Raw genomic sequence first — 13,881 nt, 5'->3', positions numbered from 1 at the left:
ATTATTAAGTTAGTTTACATTTAAGCTCTTCTTCTTTTTCTACATTTACATTCTCTCTACATTGTACGCTCTAAATTCTTACTTTAATGTAATTTACGTTAAAAATCATCGCTTCACCGATGTATTTCTAGCGTTTCTGAGCGGCCTAGCTCTGAAGATCTAGCTGTTGAAAGAGCGGTCGAAAGCTCCCGCTCCGATCGTCGGTGATCGGAGCTTGCGTGAGAGAAAAGCACCAACGAGAGTGAAATCAACAAAATCGAGAGTGATGGAACGAAATGTGAGCGACCGTCACCACGTGTCGATCGCTATGCTGAAGAAGCTGCGAAGATGCGCCTCCATAACTCGCGCCTTCTTGCTTCGCTCTCCATCGACCCTTCACCAGTAAGGGTTTTCCCTCTCCCAACCCACACAGTGAATGTCATCGAGATCGACAAGGCAGCGCCTATCATCCTCCAGGTAGCTCCCACCCTGCAGCTGACGAATCATCAAACCACCGGCCTCGACGACAGCGGCTGCGGGACGAGCGACATGTATTTAAGCTATGTCCGTGCGGACGCGCATGCTTAGTCGGTCAATACAACCGGAGCTGATCGTGCGGATCACGGGCTACCCGTGAGAGGGTGAATTCATCAACGAAGTGCAACGAAGGTGTCCTGGTGATCACGGAAGGATTCGCGAAGGACGCTCTCGTCACGATACGCGAAGGAACTGTGGCGAATAAGCGCCAAGTGTTACGTACGGTGACGGTCATCTGGCCGTTTGTGAAGGAAGTGTGATTTTTCGGACGCCGGTGAAATTTTGTGACAAACACGAGTGGTGAACAAACAGTGACAAACGTTGCTGAATGTGAATTACAAATCGTGATTGTTTGTGGTGTTTAACCGTTTTTATTCTTTTAACTCAGATAGAGGAACACACAGGTAAGCTTTAGAATACAATATCTCTATAGAATAGACTAGTGATGATTTTTTGCTCAATTTTACTCTAAATATACATATATTTACGCTTTAATGAAACTGTTATAAATAAAATTCCTTCTTTTTTCCTACTTTTGTGTAACACTTTATCGAGTTGCTATGAATTATGATTAGGAATTTTTTGTTTATCGTCACATGATGGGCATGAATTAATTTGCCTATCTCTTTGAAATCGGATGGCTCTCATCGTGGATCCAGCACAATGTTTGCTAACACCCTTTGCAACAGACTCTGGCCGTTATCTAGGCGGTGAAACATTGTTCTTTCCACGCCGGCACGTCCGTGCTGTCTGAAGCGAAAATATCAATTTTCCTCAATCAGCTTCAGACACCCGACTCGTGGCGCTCGAAGCGATTGGAATTCCCTGCAAATCCCACCCGGACCCGGTCGCTTTCCTCGGAAAGCGCCATTTTTCATTCGAATCGGAAACAGGAAACCATGCTCCGCTCCGATGGGATCAACCGTGGGCGTGCGTCGTTAAATGGGGCCAAATATACCGACCGTCTGGTGTGACACGCCCGCCGGATTGCTTGTCGCGCCTTGGAACTAGTGGTTTCGTGGAGCTCCTTCTCCCGACCTAGGGTGGAAAGCATTTTCCGGGAATTACCGACTATGGTTGGGCTTCTTATCCGAGCGGAGAGTGGAAACTAATCTCTCTGAAAATGTAAAGATCACACTCGCAGGCGCGGCACGGTTCGCGAACAAAAGCGAAAGCTGCTTTTAGAATTTCATCGATGAACAGCGCGTAATGCCGTCGAATCCTTTCAGCTCTAACGTGCAAAGACCGACAGCTATCTAGTGGGGGCACTACTTTAAAGAGAGTCTATTTTTTTGGCGCGAGTAAGCCAGCCCCAAAAGGTGGCCCATTTTTGTTAACACAATCTTCTCCATTCGTTCGCGTTGTGGAGGAAGATTATCCGACGAAGATTGTTCCGGAAATCCTATTTTTGCGTGAAGCCAACATCAGGAGCGCAAGCGTCAGGTGTATTGCTTGTAGAGAAGTTCCGCTCAGAAAAAGAAAACAAACAAATTGCTACCTGATAGCCAAAATCACATTTGTTCTCTTCCTGCACACTAATCCAATCGCTTGTAAGCGTCCTTGTCACGGATTATCTTCATTACGCTCGTTGATCATGGCTTGTTGCCGTGTAAACAGGAACACCATGAATGCCCGTTGGCGATGAGCGTTATCTGCATCCCAGACCGTGTTTCCCATCGACAGACTGCCTCAAAAGCGAATTTATCAAACGGCGTCATGTTTTCGCGCGTGCCTTGTGGTGATTTGTTTCCGAAAGCTCTCTGTATGTCCTGTTTGAAAAGGAAAGCTGTTCTTTTCCTTCGCAACCTTCCGAGATCGGTGTACCGCACGTGAAGCCTAACAGCAGCCTAATGAGTTTAAAAATTAGCCATTTTCCCTCGGGAACGTGTCGGTGTCCATTAGCAAAACGAAAGGAATCCCTTGAAGGCACGACGTGCCTCTTCGTGCTTTCGCGAGCTGCCCTTGAGGTGTCGTGAAATGACGAGCGTATCCCATCATCTCGCCGTGTGCTGGAAATGTTATCTTCCCTCCCAGCCACTGACCGATAATGGTTCGCAGTGTCCTGCCGGTCAGTGACGCGATGCTCAACACGACCGCTCAGATCCTGCCCGAGGGTGATTTGATTTAGTCCTTGGCAGGACACAGGAATACGAAACGAATCTCACCATGGCCAGAATCATCGGATCCGCTCAAATTACATCACGTACGGATGGTTCGAGCCGTTGGGTAGTCCTTCCCATTCCAAGCCGTATCGTTTCATCCTGCGGCGCTATGGTTTTATTGTAAAGCCATGAGTAAGGATTGATCGAAACAAGATCCCTTTTGCGGTGTCTTCTTGCCTTGGTATCCAGCGGAATATATCAATTGATAAATTGACTAGCCGCAGGTATTCCGTCACTACCCATCTCGGGCCTCATTTGCATGCCTTAGGAGATTCATTAATAGAAGGATGAATATTTTATGCTTTTAATGATGAGCAATTTATTATCAAAGGCGTTGTCAATGTCAACGACGTGTTGGATTTTAGCTGTTATAGCGAACACCAAAGTTTTATTTATAATATCATGCTCTTTTTACATCGTTTCGAACGATAAATCAGGTGAAAATCCCGTTCGTCCACTAATCTATTGCAAAACTGCTTTTCAGTCGCAATCGAAAAAAAAATAAAGATATCACTGCATTGCCACACAACGCCAACGGTTCACAACGCCACACTTAATCGAATTGCTTTCTGTATCACATAACCCTCCAGCGACATCTCATTTCATCGATCAACGTCAGCTAATCGTGGCACCCGAAACCACACCAAACCGAACCCAGAAGCACCTCCGGGATCATTTAACAATAATTGCTTCCCCGTTTATTTATGTAACGTCGATGAAGAGGAAAACAAACCGCCCTTTTACTATCCGCACCGGCAATACAAGCACCAAAGGTGTACGATGTAAATCTTACATCGCGTGGTCAGCGCGTACACACACGTGCACGGAGGCATTTGCTTAGGCGCTTGTTTGTAGACCACCTCGCGGAAGACGCTGTCGTATCACCGAAGCGACCGCGAGACTCTTCCCACCATTAGCGGCCAGATTGAATTCAGCACCCACTCGGCCGTTTTCTTGGCCCATCAGTGGACGCTAGTCTCTGACGCCGGGGCAATCCAAGTGAAACAGCTATTAACTAAACGCGAAGCGACTCGACCAGACCAAACGTCGGTACCCTCGGTTTCAGCGTTACAGACAACAGCGCCCGTCGAAGAGAGTAAACACCGCGACCATGGCTAGACGTACCCGTCTGACGTCTGCCGAACGTCAATCATCGATGTACGGCACGGCGAGTTTCGTCTGCATCGGGTCTACCGTCTTACCATCGAAGCATGCTGTCATAATTCACACCCATAATCAATCACCGTGGCAACGGCCACCATCAACACCACGCGGTGAGGGTTTTGCGAATGCAGAACCGCCCCAACTTTCCATTCGGATCCTTTGGGATGCACACCGACATCGGTCGCGAGCTGGATCACGAATTTAATCTGTTAATGCATCGACGAATTTACATACATGTTTTCATCAAAATGTAACTCAAGGTGATCCGTGCGGTTACGTGGTCATGAATACCGACCTCAGTACCCTTTTCGTACATCGAGTATGAGTCATTTTAGCATCGGCCTTGAAGATAGCCATCAGGATAGCTTAAAGTCATCGGTTTGTTGAAAACGGATTTAAGTGAATAATATTAACCATCCCGTCCACGAGCCAAAGTCCGACTTACAGCCTTTAAGAGATTACTTGGCCTGCACAATGGCCCGAACTGAATATTTGCTTCGCAAACACGTGGTCGAATTATTTGCATTTGAACGCGTTCCCGCGCGTTCGTACGCCAAAAATTGCCTCCCTCCTGGGGAGAATGAGGAATGCACTCCATTTTCTTGCACCGTTCAAATTTTAACCCGAACGTGACCTACCATACACGGCTTGGGAAACCGAGCTAACCCCCATCTGAACGGTGCGTATTTGCTTGTTATCATCTCCACCACCCATTCAAACCGGCCGCTTCGAGCTGACGGACCCTCGAAATGGGTCACAAGTGGGCAACCTTCCGATTCGAGCCTCTCGAATCCGCTCGTGCCGTTGCCAAATAGCTGCTGGAACGTTACGACATGTTACTCAATCGCGCACCGGCCATCGTCGGGCGTGTCATCTTCACTCGTTCCATTAGCGTGGCCGCAGCCAACCTGGGCACTTTCGCTGTGCCTGAGCTCTAGGGGATCCCGCTCGATGGGCTCGTCTAGTCGTGCCGCCGCGTCGGAAGAGATTCGAATAATTTATTATCCCTCCTGGGAGCTTCCAACCCAAACGGAACGTGGCTCAAACTCATCTCGTATAGTGGAGTGTTGTTCTTTAAAATCCCGCTTTACCGCAAGTACAGCCTCCGGGTAGCATGATAATTACGGCCAGCCATGCTTATTCGAAGCGTGCCACGGGAAAGTCACGCCAGAAGGGTGAATTTTAGGTTTAAATTTATTCCTCCCACCACCCAACTTTCAGGGAAGAATCCGTTCCACGCTTACGTTCGTTCTCACGCGAAGAGAAATGTAAACATTATCCTACTGACGCCGTCCTAAACCTTCCGCACGCGTAGATCTTGCACCCGTTCAAGGAAGGTTCGGTTTCGTTCGGAGCTTTTCGCACGGACGCGTTAAATGGAAATACAGCGCAATGGTGGCATTGGAATCGACCATCAATATTCATCTCGCGATGATGCAACCCTTCGATTGGGAAAGATGTTTTCAGTTGGACCTGGTTTCGTGGCGTCTATTATCGCCGTTAATGCACGTTGTTAATCATTTAGCTTCGATTAACTACGGGCCCATAACCTTACGTTCGTTATGAATGTTTCTTTTTTTCGTGCAAATTTTTTACACTCAACGCACCAACTTTTCAGTTTTTCACGCCTCTGGTACCAATCGACATGTATCATGCTGGTGGCGAAATTAAAATTGGTAACAAAATATTTCCCTCTGGTCTTATTTTCTTCTTCTCCACATCCAAGACGCATCTTCAAAGCGAACCGTTACATATCCCGCACTGGAAATAATGTGCTGAATAATATCACCATTTGAATATATTAATTATGTCACAAAATGATGAACTGCGAGTCGTGGAGGTTCCCCTCAAATAAACAACTCGTCCTTCCATCCGCAGCCTTATTCTAGGCAAACTAAGCGTAGAAGATTAAATTCACACGTAGACGGTGTGACTGGAGCAGTTCACCTTTCATTTGCGACATCCTTCACAGGAAATGAAAAAGGCACCACATAGCGCACGCGGCAACCGATTACCCACCCTGGAGACGATGTGTCCTGGCTCGATTTCGGGTGTCCTCGAATATCGTGCCGCCACCGTGCGAAGTGGGCACGTGCTGGCGCTGCCGGCTAATAATAAACCACCTGTCGTGGCTTGGGAAGACTCGATCCTTACCGTTTGCAAACCATGAGAGACGAGGTAGCACCAAATCGGGCCCGCGGAGCAAACACATAATTAATTGAACGTCTTACGCCCGATCGACTTGCTTACCATGGGGGAGGGGAGGGGGGGGGGGGTGCTGTGGGGTATTGGCGTGTGGAAACGGGGATATGTTTTTCCGTGGAATTTTCACGGCACCACTAATGGAATTTCCTTCGATGGCCCGGTCGTTTTCCCTCGTCGCGTCATGTCAGCTTTTCGGTCGCTTTAATGCGAGTCATAAATTCTGCACGATCCTCTCCACGGTGAACGATAGCCGTTACCGTGGAAAAAGGGTGAAGATTTCCACCCGGAACATGCGGGTGAGGAATATGTATATTCGCGAGTCTGCTGCCATCCGCGATTCGCTTCCAAACGCCGCTCAGAACGTGGTAGGCTGTGACGTAATTTTTGGATGCCATGATTAATGTGCCATTTAGCTGAGCTCGCAAGCGCTCCGGTGACGAATCAGAGGCATATGAAACGAAGGATGCCTTGGAAAACGAAGCGCAAGCACAACGCGACTCACGTGACATAAACTTCGTTCGCGTAACCTCAAATGTACCGCAAAAACGTGCCACCACAGCCTAAAGCCGAAGAAGTAAAGTCGGAAGGGAGTTAAAAAACATATATAATATTTTACATACACACAAAGTACCAGCTGCACACATCGAGGCCCATGCTTAACCCATTTACCTACACCAGAACCCCGTCATAAAGCCAGACGTACGCTTGAAGCACCGTAAACGGTCGTAATATGTTTTGCGCCCAGCACCACCAAGGAATAATCCTCCGGAATGTAAGCTTTTGCATGGATGGCTCCCGAAAAGATGCGAAGAAACACGAGCCTTAACCGCATCCTGCTATGTGAGCGAACGTCACACATAGAGGGAGCGTTGACATGGATTTTAGGTCTTCTGCTACAAGCTACCTGTAGAGGATGGGCTTTAAGCAGCCGAAATTAAACTGATCGATGCTCGCGAGCTGCTCGCAAGAAAAACTCGTTAAATTATGCATGGAAGGGAGCCATTATTTCGCGACCGCTTCCCCACAATCCAATTACATTTTCCTCTCGAAATGTTAATTCACTCGATTGTCCCTGTTTTAGCATTGCTGATGTATCATGCACGTGCGTTTTTTCTTGTCCCTGCACATATCTCATCTCATAAAGGATTATTTGCTGATGTGAAATCACCATTTGTAAATAAATTAAAATTCTTTTACAATATACATGGCGGACAACAGCAAGCAAAAAGGACGACATCGTCAACCCGGCCATTACCCAAAAATGGCTACCCTGGAACGTGAATTGAGCCGAAACGGTTGCCCGAGAATCGAATTTGACATCATTCTGGCCATAATCTGGTTAGGGTTGAAATTTCGAGAACGAATAAAAAAAGCGAGCGGACGATTTCACCTAACACACCGAGATGGGTGGAGCGGATGAAAGTAAGCATAAATAATGCACATTCATAAACTGCCCGTGTCCGCACTGTTCCGTTGCGGGGAGGCATTCGAAAGCGGATTCCATCGGCAAACAGCACAATGAAATATTTAACTTGGAATGATGCTTCCTGCACGAGGGTGGAACGGGTGAGATGGTAACGAAAAAACTCAACAGGATCTACCGGTGGTTGAGGATGTGTTCTACACCTTTAAAGCTCGCCACACAATCGGAAAAAATAGTGATCCTACTGGCGGCAACGGCTATGGGAGTTCCTTACAACAATGTACCAACCTCTAGCTGGCGGGAAATAGCTTGAAATGTAGCCAAGAGTTGGATAAAAATTATATCCGACACAAAAACACGCACCATGTGGAAGAGGGCGCGGCCGGCGAATGCTTCATATATATTTGCAAAAGTTACCAGAACACACACACACACTGGACATGCCTGGTCGTGTGTAACATCGTTTCTTCTTCTGAAAGTCGAGTTCCGGATTCTAGGAATATTTTGCCCAGCAAAAATAGTCACCATGGCAAATGGACCATTTGCACGCATCTTCGGATTTACGTTAATCGATAGGAAACGTCTGAAAGGACGAAGGACCGTTAAGAACCCGGATGAAGCTGTTGCGAATAAGTCCCGAAGTGCGTTCTTTGGGGACGTCTTAGGGATGCTGGAGGCTATAAATAACCAAGCACACCTATAATCAAAGGCGAAAAAGCTACTAAACTATTCCCCGAAGCTGACGGTATTCATAAGTCTGTGGGGAATGTCTCCAGCTTGGAACTAGCCACTATAAACGACGTTGTGGCCCATCAGGCGATGCCGTTTTTTTTCTTTTTCCTCTGAATTAGCCTAATAACCACGGTCGTGGCTATTGCTGCATCATAAATACGCGTCGTGTTATTAAGCTAAGCCGCCCCACTGGGGGCTTTCTCATCCTGGGCTGACGGTCGACTGAGTTATTATCTGCGCTCTTGGTACCCTCGAAAAAGGTCCGCCACCTTAGCCTGTCGGTGTCAAGATGAACCGCTGGCCAGGCTGTCGAAAGGTGTGTACCTCGACGTACGGCCTAAGCGAAGACGCGCAGGATGTCTCGCACATGAGCACACCGGTTTCGGTCGGTTTTGAGGGAAACCCTCTTCGAAGGGGTGGCGTTGTCAAGTGGCCGTAAAAAAGCAAACCGTACGTCGCACAATGCGCGAGAGGATCGAGCGCTCGAGGGGATGTATTGGATGTATAAAGGCAAAGTTCAATGCAATTAAAACATGCGTGGCGAATGTATCGTCTGTGTGTGTGGTGGGATGAAGCTTTTGCCGAGATGATGATGGCGATATGGCGTGCGACAGGTGCTCGATGGTGTCCGTTTCGAGAATCCGTTTGATTAGTCATCGACGAGCTGCGATCAGAAGGCCGTGGGTGCAACAAAGTCGCAAGTTGGCTTGCTGGCAGCTAGCTAAGGTTTGCTCCTCCTTGGCTACAAGTTAGCTGGCATGTTGAAAAGCTCCCTTCATCGAATTATAACTTTTAACGACCACCGCAAGTCACACCGTTAGAAAAGGCATCTGTGCACGTTAGCGTATTGAAATGAGACGAAACTTAAAGTGCTCCAGTTTTTTGGCATCGTTAGACGATTTTGCAGTACAAATAAAACCAAATTTAATTACTCCCAAACGGTGATGATAAAGCAAGCCACAATAAACGTTTGATTGTACTCATCATTCCTAGAAACGTCCTTCCGTTTCACAACGTATTCATGGTGTGAAATCCAATGCCTACCTCAGGACCTTTCGGGCCATGCGTTGCGACTCTAACGACGATCAATCTTTACGGTGCTACTTATGTTGTAATTTTACAACCCGCGGCTTCAATAAAACCGAATCAAGAGCCATACGCGGCTTCACATGTGAGTTCCATCACCCCGCAAACGAGGAGTAGCAGTCTCTCCGATAACTCCCCTCGGAAAATGCTTCACTCGCGAAACCCTATCCACTCGAAACGCCGTTTGATCAACGATCCGGCATCAATGAACTTTGCCATACTATGCGGGGGACGCAAAAAAAGCTCACCTTCAACTTTTGGCTCGTTACGTGGTAAGGGTTCATAAACCGAAGATTAGACAGACGAACGACAGGACGAGCGAAGGCGCTGAAAATGAGATAAAATGTCTAACGTTTTGAACGGGTGCCGCACGTGGTATGGTTATTTTCTGTTATTACTTCATTGACCCGCTGGTTTGGTTGGGTAAATCACTAGCATCCCTCGTTTACGAACAAAAAAAAATCATATTCAAATGACGATAAAGTTAACAACTTATTCTACTGCAACCGGTGAAACTGTTTTTACTTGCAATGAACATCCTTTTCAAACGAATGATTATCCAACACTCCAATGCCCGTTAAAGCCTTTTTACGAGCGATTGCAAACGATTAGTCAAAAATCGATTACCCATGGGGTAACAAACGCTGACCTCTGTTGCTTCTTCACTCCCGCAAGAAAACCATCCACCCCAGAACCGAGGCCGGGAAAATTAATCTCTCCCCAATCCAACTCTGTCGCCTTTTCGATTTAACACCGATCAAAATGCATAACTCACGACTAGCGAGAAACCGGCATCGGGCAGGATGATGAGACCGTTCGTCCGTGTCCAGCGCCAGCCAATCGGAGAAGGAGGTCGCCATCATCTCGTCATCAAGGTGTAACTGCAGCAACACGGCCTAAATGTCAAGCAAATAATGGCAACAATTAACGGCCCACCCGTGGTACATCACGCGGATGCGGTAGGCGCCCTAACGAACGGTCCGGAATTCACCGCAATCGTGGCTTTGGGACCGGTTTATCTTCTTTGCTGCTTTACTCCTACAAGCACTCTGCAGCGGGAGCTGGTGGCGAGCGATTCATCATTGAAATGAAGTTAGCATAAAAGTAATATAATTACCCTGGCCAGTGGACTCTCCCGGACGTGACCTTTGCGGGTTCGCCGGTTCTCTAAGCCAACCGCCGAGGCAAGAACTGTGATGGCGTTTGATGTCCACCCAAGTGCGTTGCCCAGGGAAACTTTCTTGTAAATCCGCAACGTCAACTCACCGCTCGGTTTCATTCGAGAGTGCACTAATTTTTCCACCATTTTCGGTCTCTTCCACAGTATCCCATCGGACCGGCGATTGAGGGCTTGTTCGGCAACGATCGAAAGAAAAAAAAAAGATGCAAGGATTTCGGGCGGTCGGAATCCTTCTGCTTGTTCAGGTGAGTTATCGAGGCGCAAGCTTACGAGCCTTGCAAGGCCCACGGGGATATTTTTGGGTCTATTTTAGGCTTCACATTCCATCGAACAGCAGGAATAAAAAAATACCGAAAGCTACCTAAGCCCCCTGATTGGAGTGTTGCTCGAAATTGTTTCAATTTTGGGCACCGATTCCCGCAGGACACGGTGGACATCATTAGCATAGACATTACCATCGGATAAAATGGCGTCCCATCCTCGGTTCGAGCTTCCGTTCCAGGATCCCTTGGTCGGTAAATTCATCACGCCGATCCACGGGACGGAGCGCGAGAGGCTACGGGTGCGAAAAATATTGCCCTTTTCAGGGGCGAGTTTTCATGATCTTTCCACCATGGCTCAGCTGCTGCCGTTTATGTAAATCTATTCCGGTATGCAAATTTACCCTTCGCACCGTCCGGTAAGCGTTCGATTGGGTTTTGAGCGAACAGAAAAAGAAACCCCACCGAAGAAACCCTGGCCAGACGGTGGTCGGTTGCTAATTCCTTCGCTTTACGTCCAGCCCCGACCAGTTCGAACGGCAAACGGTCATAATTTGGGAATTTCTATTACAAAAATAGACACACTGTGGTATGGTGGAGGGTGGGAGCGCAGTAGCGGCATTTGGATTCACAAATCGTCGCATTATTATTTTCCTCAAAATTTGCTCTGATACACTTTAAGACTTCGGTGGAAATCGATTCCTATCGGATGGTGATGTCACGTTGCCTAAACCTGTTACCATTCTACCGGAATGGTTGATTAGATTTTAACAGCACGGTTCGAACGTTGCCTTGAACAAAGTTGGAACCGGTTTAAAAGGGCCAATCATACGTGCCGAAGGACATAGTACAGAAATTTCCATGTTTTATTTCGTCTCCAAACTGGTCCTTCGGATACCTTTTTTGAATGTGAAGGTAAAGAGAGTTGAACATTTTTGTATGGCGATCAGTTTTCAGAGTCAGAAACACACGATGTGTCTATTTTTTGCACCGACTCTAAGACACCAACTCATCTGCAAACTGAAATGTAAAAGCTCCTCATCGAAACAGGAAATTTGACACCTACGTGTAACTTTATTATCACCCGGGGCGAATTCTACAGATCAATGCCCCCGTGAAACAATCGTTTACATTACAGACTGTTTTAACGCTTTAACTGCCTTCAAAGTTTAATAATATCGTTGCTGTAGTGAACGAGTAAAAATACAATCAAAAATATCCATTCCATCCATACATGCTTGACAGGTTTAAACAAAGAAATTAATTATCTTTCGAGCATCTTCGGTTTAATTAATCGACACGCTGCTTGGCCACTTCGACCAGGCACTTGTTAGCGCTCCGTGCCTACGCCGACGTACGCCGACGGTTGATTTAGGTAATTTCGAAAAACCCCATTTACCCGTGGCGGTTTAATTTCTGCAACGGTTTATATCTATTTTTTGTTTACCACACCACCCTGTGTCCTCTGCGTAAGACGACCTCCACGCAAACCTGTTTGTCACCTTCGCCATAATTGGTGAATTACCGAATCGTTGGCCGGCCCACCGAGGTTTAGCCACGGTGTCTTCTTCTGCCCCACAACTCGACGTACTTCGGTCGAAAGCCGGTGCCCGCCAATCGATTGCATGTAAATAAAAAGCCCGCCCCAGGGGCCAAAAAGTCGCTTGCGTACCTGTTTGCGTTGCGGTTGCATCACACACGTGCGGTTGGCGCATCTTCGCGAAGGGGTGAATGTAATTGATTGTTATTTTTCGATCAACTACAAACCATCGACATGCACGTGTAGGCTGGCTATGAAGGAGAGAAAGAGAGATGAAAGTGTGAGGAGAGTCTACTTCTCCCCCACCTGAGGTCAGAGGGCGCATTGGCCGTTGCGTGGCGTCGTTCCAGGGCGTTCGAAAGGGCGGATGAAATTTATCTTTCCCATCGTCGATTCCCGCTCGAAGGGTTGGTTTAATAACTTTCCAATGTCTTCTCTGCGCTGCACTTAACCGTGTATGTGTTCTCTACGACGTCTTGGCGCTTAAAATAAATGAAAATAAAAATCACGTACTCGTGGGGACGCACTGTCCAGCACTTGCGGGAATCATTACGAATCCCTTCCGACAGCAACCGACCGCGGACCTATCATTATTGAACTGTTAGCCGGACGAATCGGAACATCTTCACTAGCAACAGAAGTGCTGACACAGCCGACGAAACCCTCGAAAAAATGCGATTGCATAATACCGCGAAAAAAATACACAGAAACCTTTCATCCGACCCGAACAGCTTCCCCGAGGGTATAGGGTCTCTTTCTTCGCCAGATCATTGGGTCACCGGGGCACCAGGGTGTACGAGGGTCTTTAGGTGCGCAGAGCTTCGTCATTTATTTTCGCCCTCGTTTTGTGCTGTGCCCTTGCTCTGACGTCGATCGGCCTTCGTGGGTGAAATTTCTGGCGATTCCGTCATCGAGAGGATTTTCCACCTGCCATCATCGTAAAAACTGCTCGTTTTTTTTTGTTTTGGTAACCGGCTTCAGAAGGAGCGAAGTGTAAAAGCTCGCACTCACGGGCGGATCAGCGAATTTACGGGCGTAACCTCTGCAAGATCATCTGGAGGGTGTTTGAGGGTGCTTATGTTTCGATTTCGTTAAGCTGCCGTTAAGTAAACCGTGGCTCTCGGTGCTTCATCCGAATCTTAAATGCCTCCGGTGCGGATTTGCGACCGAGAGTGCGATCATTAGCGCGCCTCGTAAAATAAGGCTTATTCACGCGATCAGCAGATACATTAATTCAAGTTGGATCGTAGCTTCTAAGCCTGCGCTTGTGCATGTGCCTAGATGATGCTTATATGCTTTTAAACGTTTGATAAAGAGAGTTTGACAAACTATCCACGGGGTTGTGAGCAATAGATTCCCTCAAGGATGGGCTCATGTGTGGCATTGTGTGGAAAGATAATCAAATGAATAGCCAGCGACCAAGAACGAGCAGATTTTGAGCAGATTTATTTCCCACATCAGAAAACCTGCAGACGGCTTCACGCGGATGTTAATAATCGCACGATTATACAATCACGGCACAATTTGTCACCAGCCCCGCCTCGCATCGCATGTGTGAAAAAGCACCACACCGTGGAAGGCCGATGAGCTGCTTCAGCAAATCTTACAACAAT

General features: G+C 47.4%; 1 protein-coding gene across 1 annotated transcript in view; it reads left to right on the top strand.

The window, feature by feature from the left end:
* Window positions 1–637: 637 nt before the first annotated feature.
* Window positions 638–13,881, top strand: part of LOC128721319 (mucin-2) — a 30,682-nt gene continuing 17,438 nt past the window's right edge. Inside the window, exons 1-2 of the mRNA XM_053815061.1 lie at window positions 638–920; window positions 10,613–10,713. Of these exons, the coding sequence (XP_053671036.1) occupies window positions 10,672–10,713 (42 nt within the window). The 5' untranslated portion in view covers window positions 638–920; window positions 10,613–10,671. The remainder of the gene's footprint in view (window positions 921–10,612; window positions 10,714–13,881) is intronic.

The sequence above is a fragment of the Anopheles nili genome, chromosome 2, assembly GCF_943737925.1.
Source record: "Anopheles nili chromosome 2, idAnoNiliSN_F5_01, whole genome shotgun sequence".
NCBI lineage: Eukaryota > Metazoa > Arthropoda > Insecta > Diptera > Culicidae > Anopheles > Anopheles nili.
Note: the sequence above shows the minus strand (reverse complement) of the source record. Positions and strands in the feature narration are given on the sequence as shown.